This window comes from Diplotaxodon limnothrissa, linkage group LG11 (genome assembly GCF_057381915.1).
Source record: "Diplotaxodon limnothrissa isolate DT_005_m linkage group LG11, D_limnothrissa_male_GT1.1, whole genome shotgun sequence".
NCBI lineage: Eukaryota > Metazoa > Chordata > Actinopteri > Cichliformes > Cichlidae > Diplotaxodon > Diplotaxodon limnothrissa.
The window spans coordinates 37,751,737-37,773,473 of NC_140606.1; the positions used below are offsets into that span (position 1 = coordinate 37,751,737).

General features: G+C 41.8%; 2 protein-coding genes and 1 long non-coding RNA gene across 4 annotated transcripts; 2 read left to right on the plus strand and 1 right to left on the minus strand.

The window, feature by feature from the left end:
• Positions 1-1,104: 1,104 nt before the first annotated feature.
• On the plus strand, positions 1,105-6,956 carry LOC146623536 (lysosomal thioesterase PPT2-like). Its single transcript, XM_085366707.1, has 8 exons — positions 1,105-1,269; positions 3,527-3,680; positions 4,180-4,275; positions 4,389-4,496; positions 4,577-4,660; positions 4,741-4,825; positions 5,602-5,656; positions 6,813-6,956. The coding sequence occupies exons 1-8, from the start codon at positions 1,105-1,107 to the stop codon at positions 6,954-6,956; spliced, it is 891 nt and encodes a 296-aa protein (XP_085222833.1).
• Positions 6,036-8,846, minus strand: LOC146623537 (uncharacterized). The gene is made up of 3 exons (XR_014906587.1): positions 8,765-8,846; positions 6,819-6,931; positions 6,036-6,480 (listed from the first exon to the last, which is right to left on the minus strand). It is a non-coding gene; the product is annotated as an uncharacterized LOC146623537 (long non-coding RNA).
• Positions 8,775-20,760, plus strand: LOC146623538 (uncharacterized). Of its 2 annotated transcripts, none has more exons than XM_085366705.1 (11): positions 8,775-8,939; positions 11,961-12,187; positions 12,261-13,267; positions 13,491-13,637; positions 15,542-15,622; positions 16,653-16,757; positions 17,019-17,168; positions 17,459-17,617; positions 18,480-18,632; positions 19,176-19,367; positions 20,192-20,760. In XM_085366705.1, exons 2-11 carry the CDS (start codon positions 12,016-12,018, stop codon positions 20,294-20,296), a joined length of 2,271 nt encoding a protein of 756 aa, XP_085222831.1. In that variant the 5' UTR covers positions 8,775-8,939; positions 11,961-12,015; the 3' UTR covers positions 20,297-20,760. The 2 variants fall into 2 exon arrangements, with proteins under 2 accessions (XP_085222831.1, XP_085222832.1); XM_085366706.1 differs by having other exon boundaries at positions 13,494-13,637.
• The last annotated feature ends 977 nt before the right edge of the window (positions 20,761-21,737 follow it).

Here is a 21,737-nt window from a genome sequence, read left to right on the forward strand (position 1 = left end):
CAAACAAACAGAAAATAAGAGCAGGACAATACGTTTTACATTTAATAATTCTCTTCTTATTCTTCCACCTGCTCCATACTCTCACTACAGGTCACAATATCATCTGCAGAGTCCTGCCTGATCTCATATGTCAGCCTGTCTTTCCACTTTCATAAGAGATCATAAAATAAGGTATATATTCTCTGACAAAACACTATGAAAAAAGTAAACAGGGGAAAGTATAACATGTTATCAGAAGTAGAATCTGCGAAGAAAATGGCGTTGAATACACCGGGCATAGCCTCACATACAGTACTGTCCTGTGTCTTTGTCGAATCTATGTTTCCAGCTTCTTCAATTCATATTATGATTTTTAGAGATATTTCACAACCAGAACTCAATTTCCCAATTCTTTTATTGTAAACAAAAATCTTTAGGTTCTGGCTTTTAGTTGGACAACAATTTTAAAGCTTATTGTTTCTGATCACAATTAAACATGACAAAAACACGCGGCTTTTACAAGTGGTACATGATGAGTCAATATAAAGTTATATTAGCTGAGCCACTGATCCACCCCAACTTCCTGCTATTATAATAACAGTCTAACACACACAATATCACCACCACCAACAGACTTAATGCTAAGACAGACAACTTTAATTTAAACAAACAAACGTTCACGTCACTTGTAACATGAAGTCAAACACATGAACAGAAGCAAGAGATGAGCAGCAACGTGATGTTAACGTATGCCTTGTGTGTATTTGTGAGTTCATCTAACAGATGAAAATATAAATTAAAAAACTTTCATTTATTAAAATGCAACATTTTTTTAATTGTCTCAAATTAATTATAAGTGAGTAAAAGGTCGAAAAGACTTTTGCTTTATCGATGGGGTTCAGACCGTTGAATGTTGAAGGGGTGTGATTCTGTAAAAGCGGATGTGGCCTGTGGAAAAAATACATGTGTATAAAGAGGAAGCAGCTCGCGCTCATGTATGGTTGGTTGTCAGTATGAAGAGAGCCGTAGTCCCTCATCGGCCGTATTAACGACACCACCTCAGGTCAAAGTCCTCGGGATCATCTACAGCCCCCCGCACTGCTTCTCACCTGTATCCGGGCGGAGATGAAGTGTCCACGGGTAGCCGCAGGGTCGCGTGGCCCGATGCTGCTGCTGCTGCTGCTGGTGGTCGCAGGTGTTTGCGTGGACAGCTATAAACCAGTCATCATCGTGCATGGCATCTTTGATGGACCACAGCAGTTCCAGAACCTGTCAAGGTTCATAAAGAAGGTAGGACCGCGCACAGCGTGCGATATCTCTGCTGCAGAACAACAAGGCTCGAAAACAGCTCCAAATGCGTTAGAGCCGCTTTATTTACCACAGGAATTAAAAGTGGTGTATTATTCGTGCTTGTGGTGATGTCTTTACTTTGATGTGTTTTGTGCAAACTTGTATGTGCACAAAGACTCACGGGCCTGTTAATGTTCGATATTAGAGTCTTAAGGCGGTCCTGTTGTGTCCACGGTTGCGTTTAGACTTTGGTTTTTCGGGGATGTGTTTCTGGTGGAAGTGTTTAGCTATTAACGGACCGCAGGACTCGGGCTCAGTGATTAACGTCTCCAGGCCAAGTTCATGTTCAGAGTAGCTGTTCAAATTTAAAACCAGTTTTCCTGCGTTGTCTCTAGAGCGGTACTAAAAACTGCGTACAAGCATGTTTACATATTTATTATAAAATAATGAAAATGTGTTTTCAAGTTTGAGGCTTGTCCTCATTTGCACACGCAGTCAAAACAAGTTTGTATCATTTTCTCGGTTGACTTTCAGTAACTTTGGGGCAACAAGTCTGCATATTTTTCGACTAAAGCCAACTTTATCAAACATTACAGTTCACAACAGTGATTTTATTTTATTTTTTTAATAATAAATAAACTGGTACTCACACAGAGCTTTCCTGTTCTATTTGAGCATTAAAAACATTTTCAGGTGCTTTTAACCGAACTAACACTCACACTCTTATGGATGCTGGGATCCAGCCGCCAAGCTGTTGATTGACAGAGGACAATGCTAAAAGGGGGTAAGTCTGATCATTAAGTACTAGTTATTAGAACTCAGTGATCACGCTTAAAGATTTACTTCTTTGACTTACATTTCAAGTTAAAAGACTTTGAAATGATTACTTTTTAAACTGGATTTGCTCCGAGTATCTTTTGCACGGGATGTTCTGACTGTATTCTGTCACCGCAGCAGGCAGATAATGTGCTTATGATTCTATGCTTGTTATTATTCATCCAAAACCATATAAACTACAGTTGTGCGCTCGACTGTTGTTTGATCCTTTCCAAAGACGAATGAAAAGCCCCCAAAGTGTCTCTTGTAAGTGAGCAATAGGAAGGAATATCTCATCAGTCATGATATTAGATCACGTGTTCAGTCTGTTCAAGCAGCCTTAAAAGTACTAAATGATTTTATTGAGGCTTTGCACAGAAACACTGTGCAGCCTTTTTCATGGACTTTTCCAAGGCTTTTGACACTGTAGATCATGAGCTATTGAAGCAAAAACTGTGAGTGGTTCAAAGATGATCTTTCCAACAGAACTAAGTGTGTGAATGCTGAACGCATCACCTCTTGCTTCCTTGATGTGGTTGAAGGTGTTTCCCAGGGATCAATTCTGGGGCCAATTTTGTTCACCTTATATGTTAATAATATGTTAACCCGTTCATGTATAGTGGTCACTACAGTGACAGCTATTCAAAGGCTGTTTTCTTGTATTTGTGTCAGTGTCGATGGCATACTTGCACATAAACCTCTACACTGGACACTGATGTGTCACTCCACACCACCCACTGGTCCTTTTATGTTACTATAGATGTATGACGTGTTTCATTGTAATTAATCTTATTTAAGCCTGTCATGCATGAATTATGACAACCTCAATCAGAGTTTTTCTTAAGTGTTTTTATTCATGTTTAATTCCTAAAGATGAATAAAAATGCTTAAAAATCTGGATCGAGGTTTTCATAATTCATGCATGACAGGGTTAATAATCTCGATCAACATAAAAATTCATGCTCTGTAAAGATTTACGTGTCATGTGTTTTAGTGCTGTTGTTGTCCAGGTTGGCCGTGTAAAGGACATTATAAATCTCAGTGGGTCTTTCCTGGTTAAACAACAATCTGTTTGTGTGTAAATTGAACTGGTTGGTATTTCCTCAACGGTACCTGAATCCACCAAATGTTCAACACGCAAATCAAGAGCTTCTATCCTACTGTAGGTTCAAGGCAGAATTTTGTATTTCAAGTAGGAATAAAATACTTAAAATGATATTGGACTTGATAACATATCAGATAAAACAAAACAGTGAAGTGAAAATCAGCAAATGGTTTCCAGTTAGCGATTTCTGTTCCTCTGTGTCTTTCATTTCCTCAGGATCAGTTTTGACTTAAGAGTTCTGCATTCGAGCACCTGGCTGAAGATTTATGACAGCTGATGTTTCCCCTCATTGTGCCAAAAGTTTTACTTCCACTTCAATTTCTTTGCACTTCTCAGGTGCATCCAGGCACTGAGGTCACAGTGATCGACTTGTACGACGACCTGTTGAGTCTGCAGCCGCTGTGGAAGCAGGTCCCAGACTTCAGGCAGTCCTTCAACTCCGTCATGAAAAATGCTCCTGATGGTGTCCATCTTTTGTGCTTTTCACAAGGTGCTCCTGCCGTACAATTAAACATTTAATAGAAAAACAGATTTGATAGAAAAATAACAAAAACATAGTCTTATAGCGTTGATGCCCACCTGACAACTGAGAAATAAAGGTCCAATTCTGGGGACTTAGAAGGTCCACATTTAGAGTTTGGAGAGGTGGTAAAGTCATAATTTAGAGGATTTTCATCCAGGAGACAATAGTTTATATCCCACTGGGACTTTTTGAATTTTGAATTTAGCTTTTACTTTGTCTGTGTGATTGATTTAATTTTTTAAATTAATTATTGTTATCATGTTTTAACTTTTATTCATTGGTTAGGTTTAAGCAAGTTTAGGTAAAAATACGACACATCACACTCTTCCACTTCTAGCCGCTGGTTCATCTCTATCGTAGTACGCAGTAGTTATATAGAGAAACTGCATAATAGTGAGGACTGATGAATTTAAGGTAGAAATTTCTGAAGCTGAGACTCATATTTAGTCTCTTTTTTTCCATGAAGGTGGTCTAATTTGTCGAGCACTTCTCTCCACGACTCCCAACCACAACGTGCACACCTTCATTTCACTTTCATCCCCACTGGCTGGACAGTACGGAGGTCAGAGAGCTTTTAAAAACTTCAACATTTAAAGAATGTGAGCTTTTTAACACACTTCTCATTATTCGCCAGGATGTTTAAGATGAACTTGATCTTATCCTCTTACTCCACAGACACAGACTACCTGCAGAAGGTATTCCACAAAACCTTAAAGAAGAATGTGCATTTTATCTGCTACAACAAATTCGGTCAAAAAGTGTCTATTTGTGACTACTGGAACGGTGAGAAAACAAGAGTTCTTCAGATTTAACTGAAGACAGTCTGCACATTTACTGAAAGATAAAACATATTTTGTCCACAGACCCTCACCAAAGACTCAGCTACCTGCGGAACAACATCTTTCTGCCTCTCCTTAATGGTGAACGACCTCACAGTGACATGAAAGGTATTGGATCTGGTATAGTCATCATATGCACTGGTTAGCACGAAAACAAACGTTCATGCCTTTGGCTTTTCCTTTCACAGCGTGGAGGGAAAACTTCCTGCAAATCGAGAAGTTGGTGCTAATTGGAGGACCGGATGATGGTGTCATCACACCGTGGCAGTCAAGGTCTCACTGTCATCAGCTTTACAGCGCACACTCTTTGTTCTCTTTCATTTACATTTTATAAATGAGAGGTGGCTCATTATGTCACACTGACGAGACTGTTTGAAAAAAAGTGACCCATCAATTTCCTTCTGTTGGCTTTCAATCAATCGAAAAAATCCTGACATGAATTTTGGAGGAACAAAATTTCCTGTAGTGCATTCTGCTGCTTGTGGGCCACAAAGCAGCACTTTATGTGATGGTCACCTTAAGATGCATGTCGGTCCTTTTCAATATTGGATTCAAAGTACAATATTTGTATTCAGTTGCACTCAGGTCAGTCAGGTCCCACCTTCAGACTCACAAACAGTTCCTCCCCCTGAGCCATTCATCCCCCCACTCACCTCACTGCTCTGAGCCAGGGTCTGAGCCAGAGTAACCCTCATCACTCAGGCCAGACCAAGTCTTTTCTTTGCACTTTGCAACTGTTTTGTTCTCAAATGTGTGCCTTTCTCTTATGTTTGTGCACATTTCTTCTGATTGCTATTTATTCCTGCTGTCTGCTAATAAAACTTTATTCCAGAACAGTTATGTGGAGCACGCACAATTTCGTTATACATGTACAATGACAATAAAGGGCTATTCTATCCTATCCTATACTAAAACTGTAAAGATACTCGGTTTGGAGACAACAACGTTTTTACCAGCAGAGCCTTCGATGTGTTTGCAAAGTGATCAGTTTGTGGTAAAAGTTATGAAACATCTTTACCTGAAACAACTGTTTCCTTTTTTCTGTGCAGCCACTTCGGATTCTATGACAGCAGCGAAAACGTCGTAGAAATGCAGAAGCAGGAGGTTAGTGGCAAACTGAAGTGCTGCCTGTACAACACACTTCATTTTTATTGAGGTGTAGCTAAAAACACAGTCCTGCTGTAGGTTTTCACTTAATGACTGACATAATATTAAGTCTGTTACAGAGGTGTTGATTCAGCTTTGTGGAAATTGGTGGTGTTTCTTAGTTGTGCTGCATTATACAGTCCATGTTTTATTTATGAATTGAGAATAGATGGATGGATGTGTGGCAAAGCTGAATCATTTGTCTGCTGTATCTTATTATCTCATAGCAGAGCTACTTTTAGTGACATTCACAGCATGCAAGTGTGGCAGGATATTATACACATTTTCTTTAACACACACACACAAATGTTGAAGGGAGGAAATTAAGGATGAACAGATCATTTTATTAGCAAAATAAAAATACTCAGGGTGGTTGATGGGGAGGGAGTGGTGGTGGAATTGAGGCTGAAAGGAAGGTGGCTCAGTCTGCTGAGGAGAGATGAAGGGAGAGACGGGTGGAGCTAGGTGCAGAGGTTTCAAAGCTGAGCCAGAGGAGGAAGAGGAGGAAGGCAGAGGCTGGAGTCAGGCAGGGAACAGAACATACAATTTGTGCAGATGCTGCAAATGTAGGAATACTTCATTTTGGAGTTCTCCTCCCACCAACATGTTCCAGCAGCGTATCACACCTCTATCATGCATCACAGGTAAAAAAATGCTTTTGAAAAAGGACGCGCCTGTGCGTCTTCAGTCGTAGCTCCTGCAGCAAGCCTCCTCTGTTGTCTGTCACCAGACGTGTTTTAGGAATCGAGACGTTCTTCAAAATGGAGTAATGAGATTGTTTTCTGGATAAACAGGTAGGAGGATCGAAGGGGCACAAATGTGAGAAATGAGAATGAGCACACAAAGAAAACCAGAAGTAGGCACAGGAAGTTTAAGAAAGAACTCAAAACTAAAGGATGTTACAGAGACCAACACAAAAAGGCTCCTCCTGCTGGACTGCTGTGTTAGACTGCTCTCTTGTAGAGAATAAAATGTTAGCTGAATGTATTTTATTGCAAATGTGTTAAACTAAACTTGGATTTTTTTAATATCTCTACTATTTTCACTGCAGACCCTCCACTGTGTTCATTCAAAAACACAACTTGAATCATGTCATTTTCTTCTGCCCTCTCAGTTTTACCTGAACGATGCGTTTGGGCTGAAGACGCTGGACCAACGTGGCGACTTGGTGACGTGTGTTCATTCGGGGGTGAAGCACACAACCTGGCACTCCAACTTCACAGTGTTCAGGAACTGCATGGAGAAGTGGCTCACATAAAAACTCTCCAACAGTAAAACCGTGGACGTCCGTCCACATGTGAAAACTTTTTGTGCAATCAAAGAAAACAATGATTTAACTCCTGTCTGTGCAAATGTGCAGGATTTGTGCTTACTGCACTATTCATACTGCACAACTGACTGCTGTAAATTTTTAAAAAGGTTTTTATTTTATTAACATGATTTGCTTATATAAGTGTATAAGTTGCATTTATAATCAGCTTTCAGGTTATGATGAACTATCTCTTTATAAGCCATCTTATTTAATGTTTTAACGTTTTCCACTGATCAGTGTTGATAATAACTATCTATGAAACATCTTTTAAACTGTTGTTTTTGTCTGATTCACAGAAAGTGCATTTTGTACACAGCCAAAACTTTGTGATCCTTTTTTGTACCTTGAGAAGTCCTTAATGGAAATGTCTTGAATATTGGGCGTAGCTGCTGCTCTCATTTCTCATTCTGTACATCCTCACTTCCGCTCCGTGCACCTTCAGATGGCGGTGTAAGGGCAGGAGGTGAGCAAGATATACAAGGAGAGAGGAAGTAGTATACTCAGGAGTACAGAGTATAACTAAATGAGACTTCCTGTCCACTGTGTGCTTGCTGTCAGTATCACACCCGTGGTGGTGAAGAATCGGCTGTATGCATAGCTGAGCTCCTGATTAATCACTCAGTGCCCTCTGGTGGAACTGTATTGTAATTTATAACAATGTATTTATATCAAAGCTATTTCCTATTTTCCTCTTCATGAGGTGTATTTCATTATTGCATTAACATATTTCATGAAAACTTGCATCTCTGCAATGCTTGGTCTGGTTCCCCCAGACTGTACAGTCCAGCTAATGACCTGAATGACTTTATTATATGAACTTTTTTCTAAAATGCATTCTCAGAAATTTCTCATATTTTCATGCTTCTCTGTGACTTTAACTGCAGATTTATGATGCTACCTACGATTGTCAAATTTAGCTTTGCTCATAAGAATAGAGACTTAATTACTTTTGAATGTAAACCAGCAAATAATGCTTCTGCCAAACTTTTCTCCAGCGTCTAGTTGAAGTCGTTATTGTAAGTCAACATATTTTCTAGTTAAACAGCAGTGAAAATCTAAACCGGCTCTTTGACCTGGCTTAGATTTTACATACAGTTTGTCCCACTGCTGACACTTCACTCATGATTAGATTAAAGCGTCATGGTGGAGTGTGATCAATCACTTAATCCAATTCATTTTCTCCAACAAGGGTTACTGATTCACAGTCTCACTTTAAATTGTGATTAGCTAATATATTTTTCATTTCATTTCATTTTTATAGGAAAAAATTCAATATATTTAATCTTCCATACGCAGTTTTCCCCCTCATAATTATTTCTTACATCCAGATTAGATTCTATGTGACAAAATAGCATAAAAATGACTTAGTATTTGACCCTGCAGCTGAATTACTAAAAAGGTCAGAGTCAAGAAGTGGATCTGTAATAATTAATGATTTTACATCGACTTATTGTGTAACACTACTACTACTACTTAAATATATAAATAAAAACACATTTTTTTAAAAAAAAAAAAAATTAATTTTAGCATTATGTAGCCTACTTTTCATATGAAAAGTACATAATGCGAAAATTAAAAAAGCTTCCATAACAGAAAGGCCGATTGCGTGTCTCATTACATTAGTGAAAGCAGGCGTGGTAGTGGGCCTACGAGTCAGCGCAGAGCCACACGAGAGCAGTAACGATCTTTACTGACTCGCTCCAGCTGTTGCTCTTTAACAGGTATGACGGTGACGTCACTAAGGTGACACCCACCTCTCCTCCTCCTCTCCGGTGTGTTGCAACGCAGCTCCGGCTCAGTTCCCGGTGGAGATTTTTCTGGTTGGAAATCTTTTGTGTCTCCTGCTTCTTTCTTTCTGTCGCGACCATGAAGCTTTCCGCCGGCTCTTTCAAACCTTCCTCCCTCTGAGAGGCCCGCAGGACTTTCAGCGTAAGTTGACACCGATTCGAAAACTTCCCCGTGGATTTGTCTCGTGCTGGATCAACTACGCTGCTTTCACGTTCAATCTCTAGACCTCGGTAGCTTAAAATAGAGGCAGATAGACGGAGTTGAAATGTTTTCCACTAGATGGGGATGGGTTTCCTTTTTGGAAACATGTTGTGGGACGGGACAGGCTGGGGTTTAAAACAGCTGAGCGCCCTTCGAAGGGCGAAAGCCGCTCGGAGGGACTGAAAGCTGGAAAGACAGATTCATTCATCGACAGTCTGGCTGCACTTCACTGTCAGCGTGGCTCAAGGTCGACGTGTCCCGCCCTGTGGGGAGCTACTGTAAACAGCCTGTAGCTGCAGACAGCACAGGGCTCAAAACATCCACGGAGGGAACAGAAAGCTGTAAATCAGAGCACCAGTCAGGCTGCTGATAATGTCAGAACGAGTCGTGCTAAGTGTGAAGGCAGCTGGAAAATACAGACAATTCTCAGCCATCCATTTAAACTTTAAGTCAGGAACACTGTTGCCTATGATGAATGTTGTACCAGAAGAAATTCATTACCTTCTCAGTAAGCTAGTATGCCACTGTGATAGTGGAACTAGATCAACATACTGTAATCTGCAGGGAGGATCCCCAGGGGAAGAATGACGATTGGAGTGAACTTGTAGATGAATAGGTGTTGGTAGGTATGGTGATGGTAGTAGTTTGTGCCAAAAGGCTGGACATGGCTAAAGTGAACATTTCATCAAGACAGAAGGCTTTATGCAACAGTGGGGGAGTATATCTTATGCAAAAGGAACAGTCGGAAAGACAGAATGTAGCTGGGCAGGATTGGGTGTCTGCAGGCTGTAGGATGGCTTTGAAAATGAAGAAGAGAAAGCAAATGAAGGCAGAGGCAAGGATTAAATGGTGGAAGATGATTCAGTGTGGAGCTGGCACAGGCCCTGGGTGATAGGAAAGAGTTACCAAATGACTGAGGAAGCACAGCAGAAGTTTCTTTGGCCTATCCTCTGGGCAGAGGGCTGAGGACAAGAAGACTTGGTGGTGGAATGAGGAAGTACAAGAAGGTATTCGACGAAAAAATGGTATAGTCAGGGAGATGAAGTCTGTAGACAGAAGTACTAAAAAGCTAAGTGTACAGCAAAGGAAAAGTAAGTTTTGTTTGAGGCTGAACACTAAGGAAGGAGATAAGGACTTGTAATGGTTGGCTAGGCAGAGAAGTCAAGCTAGAAAGGATGTGCAGCAGGCTAGAGTGATTCAGAATAGAGATGGAGCTTTCATAACATTCTAAGAGAGTGTGCTAGGAAGATGGAAGAAGTACTTTGAGGAGCTGATGACTGAAGAAAAGGAGAAAGAGAGGAGGGTTACTAGGATGGATGGAGGAAAGCTAGAGAATGAGGAAGTGCAGAGGATTAAAAGAAAGTGAGGGCAGCTATGAAGAGTGTAAAGGTGGTTTGCCCCGATGACAAACCTGTGGAGCTATGGTGATGTCAGAGACAGCAGTTAAGTTTCTAATCAGATTGTTCAACAGAATCTTGGATCTACTCATCCATTTCAACAATAAGGTTGATGTGCAAAGTTGTAGTAACAGAAGGATGAAGATGATGAGCCACACACTAGAGATATGGGAAAGAATTGTTGAAGCTAGGTTAAGAAGAGAGGTGAGGAACAGTGAGCATCAGTGCGGCTTCATTCTGAGAAAGAGCTCCACACACCTGATGTTTACTTTGAGAGTGTTGATGGAGAAGCATAGAGAAGAGAGGGTCAAAGGTTGACAGGTGAGGTAAGGCAGAAGTCTCTGCATCATGTTGTCAGACAACACTGTGACCTGTAGTTGGAGTAGGTGGAGGTATGCTGTGGACAGAAGAGGAGTGAAGGTCAATTGAACCAAAACCGAATACGTGTGTGAAGGAGCGGGATTTAGGTGGTGTGGTGAACATGCAAGGAGCAGAGACAATAAAAGTAGCTGTTTAAATACCTGTTGTTGAGAATGCAGGCAGGGTGGAGTGGGTGGAGACGGGCGTCAGGGTGATTTGTGACTGAAGGATAGCAGGCAGAGAGAAAGGGAAGGTTTTACGATATGGTAGGGAGACCTGCTGTGAGACGGTGGCGCTGAGCTGGTGGCGGAGTTGAAGGTGTTAAAGTTGTCATTGGGAGCGACGGCTCAGGTCGAGCATTTTTGAAACAAAGTTAGAGAGACGAGGCTGAGGTGGCTTAGACATGTGCACGGGAGGGATGGTGGATATGATGGAGAAAGGATGTTGAAGATGAGCTGCCAGGCATTTATGGATGTAGTGATGGAGGACAAGCAGAGGGTGTGACAGAGGAGGAAGCCAAAGAAGAAGACGGTAATCTGCAGAGCCCTCAAAGTACACTAACATAATATATTTTCTGTTGACACAAAGAAACCAGCTTGAGCGTCTCCTCGTTATGTAAATCCAAACATCATAAAAATGCACAACCCTGTTTCCAGAAATGTTGAGATGTGTAAAAATGATATATATCAAATAAAGAATTGGAGAATAGAGAAAAAACTTCTCTACACAAGGAACAAGACTGGGAAAAATACTAATGTGTGTTATGTTTGGATCCTCAAGCTGCAATTACATTAAAACACACATGGTTCTGTAGTGGAAATCACTTTGTGGGCTTACAACAGACCAGTGCTGGAACCATAAATGGAAGTTAAAACTCCACCAAGCAAAACAAAAGAAAACAAAAAGAGGCCAGAACCCCAGCAGCCCTCTCTGGGCCTCGTTTGTGATGGAGTGGGTGGAAGTAAAAGCTTCCTGTGGTCTGATCAATCAAAATCCAAAATTGTGTTTGAAAATCTTGGAATTTTTGCCCTCCAGGCCAAAAAGGAAATGGATCCAGCTTATGTGTGTAGTTCAAAAGCAAACTTTGTTCTGCCTAATATTGATCATACAGTGTTCACAACACCAGGCCGTCAGTAGTAAATGATGAGAATTTCCATCAGTGTCTGTATGAAACATTTGAGCTAAATTCTGCTTTAATTTACAGTTTCCTCATCTATTGGACAACAAGGGGAAGAAGTCCATCCATCCGTCTGTCCAAGATGTCCTCCAGAAGTAAAAAGGACCAGTGCCAAATATGTGGCGGAGCTCTCCAGGGAAACCAACGGCGGTGGCTGTTTGGGGGCCAGAATAAGAAAACTGGTCAGCCTCAGACCCCAACAGGGTCGTTGAGAGGAGGGAGCCGGTCCCAGTCATCACAGAGCAGCTCCTGGGGTGAGTATAGAGCTTAAAAAATGCTTAACATATTGTAATAATGTAAAAGTAAACATTTTGTTTCTCTTCACAGGCAGCACGTTATCTCTTGGTTCCTCCGTTTCTCTCTCCAAGTCCCTGATGTCCGTGAGCTCCCCCTCCAAGAGCGTGGATCTGCTCACGGTGTTGACCCACATACTGGGGCAGTCTGTACCACGGGGCGGCGGGCAGGGGGAGTTTGTATGTGGCAAATGCGTGTGCCTGCTAGAACGCGTGTTCAAGTTTGACACGGTCATAGCCAGGGTGAGGGTGCTTTCGTCTGAGCGCCTTCAGAAGCTGACGCATGAGAGGGATAAAATCAGACAGTGGGTGCGCCAAAACTACTGCCACAGGCATCTGCAGGACTTTCAGAGCAGGAGCAGCACCAGCGAGGAGGAAGGAGAGGTGGAGAAGGAAGGCTACAGGGAGATGCTCAAGGAGAATATGGCGCTTTCAGAGTATGAGTGCTGGTCAGAGAAGTGGGACACGTGTCCGTATTTTATCAGAACGGGGAAAAGATGCAGAAAAGGGAAGGGGTGCGAAGGTTGCGATTCCTTACGGGTTTCCGACTCTGATTACGAGTCAGTTTGTGGGGTTCCTCGTCACATGCCTTTCCAGCCCTTCTCCCCGTTGTCCCAGGATAGATCCCAGAGCGTGCCCCTCCACTGGCAGAGGGTGCCATCCGTCAACTCCAGCCCAGCCTCCCTGGCAGGGTCCAGTCTCTCGTTACGAGCTCCTTCCCACACGGAGTCCATTCAGTCTCTTGATTCTCTGGACGGGAATGACCCCTTTGATTCAGCAAGTGATCAGTCAGTCAACTTCATGCTGAGAGAGCTGAGAAGTATTGGAGGGAAGCCGGTCAGTTCGCCATCAGGAAGTAAAATCCCTGTTCTGGGCAAAAGGGATGGGAGGTACCTGGGAAAAATCGAGGAGACTGCATCACCCACAGTGACCAGGGTGCTGAACTTTAGGGATGTGGAGAACGGAGGGGATGAAACGGATGAAGAGAATGGGGATGTCCTAACATTGCTGAGGGACGAGTTCATGCCTCTTCACCGAGAGGTGAGTGTGCTGTAGAAGATCATGCAGGCCTGGATGAACTTTGAGCAGTTGCCATGTGTGCTAGTAGCTATAAATATTGACCGTGGCTGCAATAGTTTATCCAGGAACAGCTGCAGCTTGTCCAAACGTCCAACATGATTAGAATTACACGCGTTACTTTTCTTTGTGTATTGCATAATAGCCCACACCGTGTTTATTGTGAGGCTTTTTTATTTTATTTTAGAAGACTACTGATAGAGTTCATCATGGTATCCGGCACCTAAAAGGCCAACTTGACCAAGCTGCATCCCACATCAGGACCCTGGAGGCTGAGCTGAAACATGGGAGAAGCAAACAAGTGGAAGTCAACGGATCACAAGACTGGGCCCCTGTAAGCTTTCAGTTTGTTCTTTAGATGTTGAATAATAAAATGAATCCAGTTTTCAGTTTGAAAAACTGGTCGGCAGGGCCTGTAAGAAAACTGTCCTACTTCTCACTCAATTTGTGACCTCATTGATCTGACACGCTAATTTGATAGTCCTTTATAACGCAGCATCATGTTCATTTGATAAATTATGGTAGGACCGTAACATGGTCCTACTTTAATTCAAATGGATGATGAAGTGGGTCATCGGTGTCTTTGAAATTCATAATGTCTGAGTTGAAAAAAACAAACAAAAAGATGGCAACAGTCAAAATTTAAAAGGTGCAGCTTCAGATTGGGATGTCACAGTGGGTAATGTCACAGTGGCATCACACAGTTTTCTGATTGCCATCATTTCTCTTGTGGATGTGAAAGCAAAAGCAAAGCCAGGTGGGAGGTGAAAACATCTCATTCTAGGCTTCGGTAGTCCAAAGGCCAGATTTACTAAGTACTGGTATCTAGACTAGCTTGAAGGGTAAACTGAACGGAGATGCTGCTGATATTGTGATTTAAGAGATATTTATTTATTACCACAGAGTTATTTTTATCCACTGTCACACGAGGTAAATGTCTCCAGCCTTTTATTTCTAAGAAGAAAAACAGGTTTATTACAGCAGAGTGACACAGCAGCTCCTCTGTCACATGTCCAAACAGCTCCGTGAGCCACCCTGCGAGTGTTGACCGAGTACAAATATAGCATTATGAAAGGAATGGAGGTTGGGTGGTTGGTTTTGTATCTGTGCAGGGTGTGTCTACATTTCCTCATTTTCAGGTGCACATAAAGACACGCACAACACAAACACACTGGAATCTTCCCCGACCGGTGGAGTTTGCCCCGGGCTCGGTAGTCTTATGATAGGATATCATTAACCGGCCTCATGACCTGTCACAGCGAGGCTGCTGTGTTCACATGGTGAACATTATTAATAATTAATGTGAAATCTCTGAAAACAGCAGCAGGTTTAAACGTGCAGTAACTGACATTTAAGTTACTAATTTATCCCCGAGCAGTTACAGTTTATTTTGTTTTTGTTCTCTTTCCAGGAAACTGATGTTTTTAAATTCAGTACTCGCTCTCTTTTAGCTTTCTTTGATCTCCAGCAGCTCTTGAGGGAAGAATTTTCCTCATGAACAGATGAATGCTTTTTTTTATGTTCCATTAAAAAGCTGAAAACTGCCTCCTGCTGCTTCTGGCTTGTAACTGTAAGAAATGGGCTGAACTGAAACATAAATGAATACAGTCACAACAGCCACCTATTTTCTCATGGCCTCTTCATCACATTATATTGAAACTTTTCAGTTTTAAAGCAGTGTTGGGTGGTTACAGATCAACAAATGAAGAGCTTTTTTCTCTTTGGAAAATTTGGTATTTAATTTCTAAGTTTTGGGGATTTGCAAAAAAACCCAAAACAAAGCTGCCAAGTATTAAATTAAATGGATCCTTACAGAAATGAAATAATAAAAAGGACTAAAGTGCTTATTCTGAGCATATTTAAATATATTTATTAAATGTTTTATGAGTTATCACACAGCAGGTTGGAATAGTTGTAATCACTGTTTAAACAATGCTGAGAATTTTCAGGGATTACTCTGTAGAAAATAAATTTTGTAATTATTATTAGTTTCCTATTAAGTAAATACTTCAAATATTTAATGCGTTTAAGTTCTCAAATAAGAAAATTGGCTTCTCTTTTTTAAAATTATTTTATAAAAGTAGGTAAACTCTGAGCCAATACCATTTCAAACGCACAAAAAAATTATCAATAATGGAAATGGTCGTCTTTAAACTCTCTGATGAGGTACTGGAGTCTGAGCTGTTCCATGGCTTCTCTGTGGCTTTTGAATGAAGCTGTTTTTTCTCTTTCCTCCAGCTGGTCCAGGAGAAGGAGGCTGGCAGCTCCCTGCTGCAGAGCCTCGGCCTCTCCCTGCACAGCCGCGAGCGTCTGATCCAGGTGGGTGAGGTGGAAAGCGTTACGGCAGCTCGAGCTGCTGCTGCTGAGGCTCCGACTCGAAAGCTCTCTGGAATGTTGTTTTTCTGTGACGCTGCTGTACGTTTAAAGTGGCAGTGCCAAATCTGTGTGTTCAGGAGTGATCGGAGAAAGCTTTCATCACGACTGCCGGTGTTTGTAGCTACTTGTCATGTTGATGATTAACAGCAGGAAAATTTGTGGACTCACAAAAACACAAAACAAAACCGGGCTCACCTAGCAGAAAGTTTTTCTTACCTGAAGGTTACTGGAGGATCATGGAGACTATTAAAGAAAATATTGACATTTATGGTTAAGGATAATGTAATAGGATGGAGCTTTTCAGTTACAATCTTTTAATCGTTTTAGTATTTTATGTGGACAATGATAATATGATGATATAATTAGTTGGTTTTACATGTGCTTGTGGACAGAGACTGCACGTCTCTAGCTTTACACTGGCTCTTTCTCTCTATTCCAGTCTTTATGCTGGGCTAACAAGCTTCTGGCTCCAGCTTACTTTCTCTTTGCCAACTTTATCTGAATCTGAAACTCTTCCATTTAAAATATGCACATACTTTATATTTTTACATCTAACACTCAAAGAAAGTCTGCTTACCTCAGCCGTTTAATGCAGAAACCACTGAGTAAGACAGTAAATATATGCTACAAAAGGAGAACCATGTCCTGTAAAAGCAGCAGAACCAACATAATACTGACATTTTCAGCATTATACTTCATTTTGTGTTGATCCACACCTCTGCCTTCTTTACACTTGAACACTGAGAGTTGTGGTTTTAAACAGATTTGAGCATGTCCGTGTACCTGCTTCTCACTTGCATCCATATCAAGTCATTGCCTCTGGGTATTGTAGCTCTCTGTAGTATTTTGCTTTAAAAGCTCGCTGTAATCCTCGTTTAGAAAGGATTTCAATCATTTAACATCCAGAAAATGCAGGTAAAATGTCTTCCCTGATCACGAATGTGTTCACAGACAGATATTTCCTGTCTTCCAGGAGTGCACGAGTCTGATCAGCAGGCTGTGTGTGGAGGAGGGAGCAGGGACTGAGCTGGCCAACAAGCTGACTGAGAACTTGAGAGAGATTATCTCTGACAACAAGGTTAGAGCTGTGCTGTCTGTCATTCTCATGCTGATTGTTGACATTATAGCAAAGCTTGCTCTGCTTATGATGACACATGTTACCCGCTCACTGAAGCACGGCGGTTGTCGGCACAAGCAGGCACATTTTTGCTGATAGTCAGCAAACTGAGCTCTCTTGTCCCTGAAAGGGTGGAAGTACTGTGATGGACACTTTTTATTGAGTTCAAAATTATGTTTATTTTCTGTCAATAAGCTGATTGTTTCATTTTCTGATCTTCAGGCTGCGCTGGAGGCTCTGAGGTCTGAAATAACTGAAAAAGAGAAGAGCATGGAGAACGAGATCGAGGCTCTGAAGAAGGCTGGACGAGACCGAGAGAGAGACTTGGACACCCTCAACACTGTGCTGCAGTGCAACCAGGACATCATCAGTGTAAGACCACACACTGCCACACGGGTGGTCTCCTGTTTGGCTGTGCCTCTATTTCTTTTTGATACGAGGTTAGAGATGCAGGACAACTCGGGGAATATAAAACAATCCTGTCAGCTCCTCTCATGCTGTTTATTTTGCAGGCATGCTCATTCATACATTGCACACATACTGATCTGTTTATTTGGTTACTTTATTTAATTCAAATACTCTCAATTAAACGCAAAACACAACCGCACGCTCAGCACTTTAGTCGTGCTACATGTACTTGAAGCTCTCTGTTTTTGACTCAGGACCTGCGGGTGGCTCTGGGAGAGAAGGAGCAACTGCTGAAGGAGGTGGAGAAAGAGAGGGAATTGTGGAGGCAGAGAGACGGGGCCCTCACTGCTGTCCTGCAGGAGAAGGAGGCTCTCATCCGCACCTTCAAAGAGCAACTGGAGAAAGGGATGGAGGTAATACACCTGCAGCCAAACAAACCTCTCTGAAGCTTCTCCTTTTACTGTCCTGTGGCCGTAAAACACGAGATATATAAATGTTTTTGCACAGCACTCACAGAAGCAGGGCAGAAAAACCCCTAAAGTAGCCGCGCCCTCCTTAACTGTTGAGGCTCGCTGTAGTCTGCTGATGCTTCAGTGCTTTGAGAGCAAATCTCACATCTCTTTATTGAAGGTTTGTTGGAGCTTTATGCAGAGAGACAGGAACAGCCTGGCACTAGACAGGAAGTCATTGTGCACAGACAGAATGAACCTGCAGTAGCATCAGCAAATCTAGAAAGTGAGCTAGATTGGTTTCTCTGGGTTAGAATTAGATTATGAATTGAATTTATTGAATTTAATCACTATAATGAAAAAGCTTCGCCTGTATTTAGCATGCACATGCACATGAACACAAACACACCCACCAGTCATTAGTGTGCTAACAGTATAATTATGAGCCTGTCTGTGTGCTTATTTAGTCCCCGGGAAACGCTGGGCAATGCCTCCATGCACTGGTGGGCAGTTATCTGAGTTAACTTTGACTAATAACCAAAGCTGCTTCTATGAGGAGCATCAGTCAGATGTGATTAAAACTAGTTAGAAAGGTTCCCCTGCAAGTTTTACTTCTATCAGCATTTTTATGTTTCTGTATTCTCCCCCAGATTTAAAGTCAGGATCTTTTTAGTGCCATGTCTCTCGTATTATTAGGATATGACATGTGGGGTTTTTTTTCTCTGTGTGACTGGATGAACTCTGCATTCCTCCCTCTGTACAGCTAAGCTGAGGTTTGTCAGTAAATACTGACTTCAGTAAGTAGAAACGTGTCATTTTCTTCCAGGCTCTCTCAGATTCTGTGATTGGCCAGCAGTCAGGAGGGGGCGGGGCTGAACTGGCAGCTATGTTGAAGGATCAAGAGGAAAGCAGCGCCACCTTGTGCCAGGAGGTCACCAAGCTTACAACGACCCTGCAGGAATACCAGGACATGGTGCAGGTGGGAGATTAGCCCGGCCAGAAGAGTTAATTATTTCAAGTTAATTAGAAAACTGAAAAAGCAAAAAGCCGCTGAGTTTGTGATGAATTTCCACTTTTACCTAATAAGTCTGCATTCAAACACACATTCATAGTTTATAATAGATTATAAGACAAACTTTTGAAAATACAGGGAAAAATATTAAATTGTAAACTTTTAATGTATCAAAAATAATGTGAAAGATAATTAAGTCCTAGCTTCTCTGATCGAGCGGTTAAACTTCTTTTGAATGTACCTTTCCTACAGGTTAGAGCAAGTGATTTACAGAAATGACAGGAAATTTAAAAAATGGAATAACTTAATAATCTAACCAGTAAAAATGCTGCTCTTCCAAAACAATGTGGTGCTTCGTTTTTTAGAAATTGCTTCTAATCAGTGCTGGCTGGAAAACCACACTGAAATTTAAAATGAAATCATCGCCATAAGCTGCCTCCGGTTTGTGACCCTAAAGTTCCACATCACAGCCACAACAAATCTGAGCCGTTCATTCTGCTTTTTCACCAGAGTCAGCAGGAGAGTCACAGTCGGACGGTGTCCTCCCTGACGGCTCAGCTCAGAGACGCTCGGCAGGAGCTGAGGGAGAAGGAGAAGGAGAAGAAGGAGGTGGACCGAGCGCTGCAGAACGACAGGGAGGACAGAGAGCGGGGCGAGAGGAGACTCAGGGACAGCCTGGAGAAGAGGGACAAACTCATCGAGGTAAAGAAGCAATTCGTGCCACTCTGCAGCATTTTAGGCAGCTACTCTGAACGCCTCAAATAATAACAAAAGCTTTAAAATATTTTGCATCTGTGTCAAAATAAATATTAAAAAGCTTTTCATCCCCAGGAAGATGCACTTGTGCTGCACATGCCAGTGTCTCAGAACATTTGAGCTTCATTAACAGCTCAGTACCAACACTGTCAGCGTTTTTGCTCAGCCAATGAGAGTGCTGAACCACTTTATGCACCTGGCAGCTTGATTGGAGGCCATGTTTGTTGAATCCACCCATAGATTTCTGTTCAGGACTCTTTCAGTGCCCCATCTCCTCTCTTTGATAATAATACCGATACTTGATGTTTCTTTAATATTTATTGTTGGGCAAATAATAAGTGAGTGAGTGCCAGTGTTTGTGTATATCCTTGCTGTCATGTATGTGAAGACAGAGCACCTGATACAGGGCCTAAGACTTGTAGTGGAAAGCACTGCTGCTTACATCTGCTGCTGATAGACTCCTCACACGACTGCAGTAAAGAATCTGTTCTTTGTTGCGTTCTTTAGGCTTTGTTTTGATCAAAATATCACAGAAAGTATGGAAACACTGCACTAATTTAGGAACTTCTCGAACTTATGAACCTTTGTTCGTGTTTCCAAACCGCGAGAAGAATCGTTAAGCTCAGACAGGTGGTTTTTGTTTTTTGCTTGCCACTTGAATTCAAATATTACTTCTTGGTTAAGTTGTCTTCAGTGTTGTTGTTCGCAGTAGGAGGAGTACAGAACTAACAATGAACTCGCTGTACTTATGAGTGCTCTTCTTTTTAAAGCAAATCCTTTTGGATGCTGAGGAGCGGGACCATCTGTTCAGAGAGCTGCAGCAGAACCTGCAGAACAAACGTGAGCCTTTGACGGCCGTCAAACACACACTGTGATGGAGGAGGAGGAGGAGCCGGGCTGACACACTGCACCGACGCCATGCAAACTCACTGCACAAAGACGGAGGAGCACTTTGCACTTTCCGCACCTCCTTTCTTCCTCCTGAGCATATTTATCTTGGTGTACATTAAGTCTATTTATATTTATCCTCGCAGATTAATGAGACTTGAAGGAAAGAAGCTACTTATCTCTGTGGAGTGAGTGAGACGGTGTGATTGTTTTCTGGAAGGGGAAATGTTTGGTGTGTCCTTGTGGCTGGATGTTTAATACTTGATTCAGATACGAGCAGATTACTGTATAAATGTGATTTTGAATGTAACGGGTTTAGGCAGTGAGATCGTTTCATGCAGCGGGAACATTTCTGAATGGTGTGATTGTCCTTTAGGGCAGGAGCGGGCACAATATTGCTTTAAAAGGTGTTTCTTTTTTTCGGGGGGGGGCGGGCTAATTATAATCTTTAAAACTCTTTATGGTGGCGTCTTGTATTCATCTTTTTCCTTAGTACAGAACTGCCTAGTTGCTGTTTACAGTGCTGATGTCACGCTTTGTTAAGTGGAAACGTGCAACCAAAGAAATGTTTTTAACGGTTTTAATTTTCCATTTTTCTTTGTCTCGCTTTCTATTTTTCTGGAATTATTTTCAACCATCTTTAATGTTTACATGTCTCGTATTGTTGGTCAGGAACTGAGACATTTTTTTCCCCCATTTTTTGCCTTTTAGCTCAAGAGGATTAAAAACTCTGATCCAAATAAGTTCAGTCTGCAGTTCTTGTTATTTTAAACTGCATTTCAACTTGTTCTTTCTTAAAGGGACATTTCACTCCAGAATTAAAGTTCAATCTGTTTACCTTTGGACTGCTCTGCAGTAGTGATCCTTCACTTTAATATAATGTAAGTAAACAGTTCACACTCCATGGTAATCAAAGCAGCAAACCACATGTTTGAAAAACTCAGCAGCAATGTCTCTCTTAAAGTTCACGAGGCAGTTACTTGGAAGAAAAATTCCCAAACCTAACGTGAGCAGTTCCACCAACCCTGAGAAGTGTGCGTCTAACATTACAGCTCAACCAAGAGGGACGGCTTTAATGTTTAGATGCTGTCAGACTGTCGTGAGCACGAGTCTCTCATTGTGGGAAAGTGCACACTTTGATTTACAGTAATGCAACAGGAGTGATTCAGTGCTGTCAGTCACAAAGTCGCACAAGCTAAAGCAGACTGCTTTATTTTCCACTTTACTCTGATGTAGATGAGACTTCAGGGAGTCGACCCCTGCTGGTCATTATAGAGAACGCAGGTTTAAAGCACTGTCTAAGTTAAATTTTAATTTCAGTCAGATTTTATATTTAAAAACACGCACATTCACAGAGCTCCTGACTTCCTCCTCCTGAAGCTTTAAAAGCATGAGGCTTAAAGCTGTAGACTTCCATCCCCACCTGTT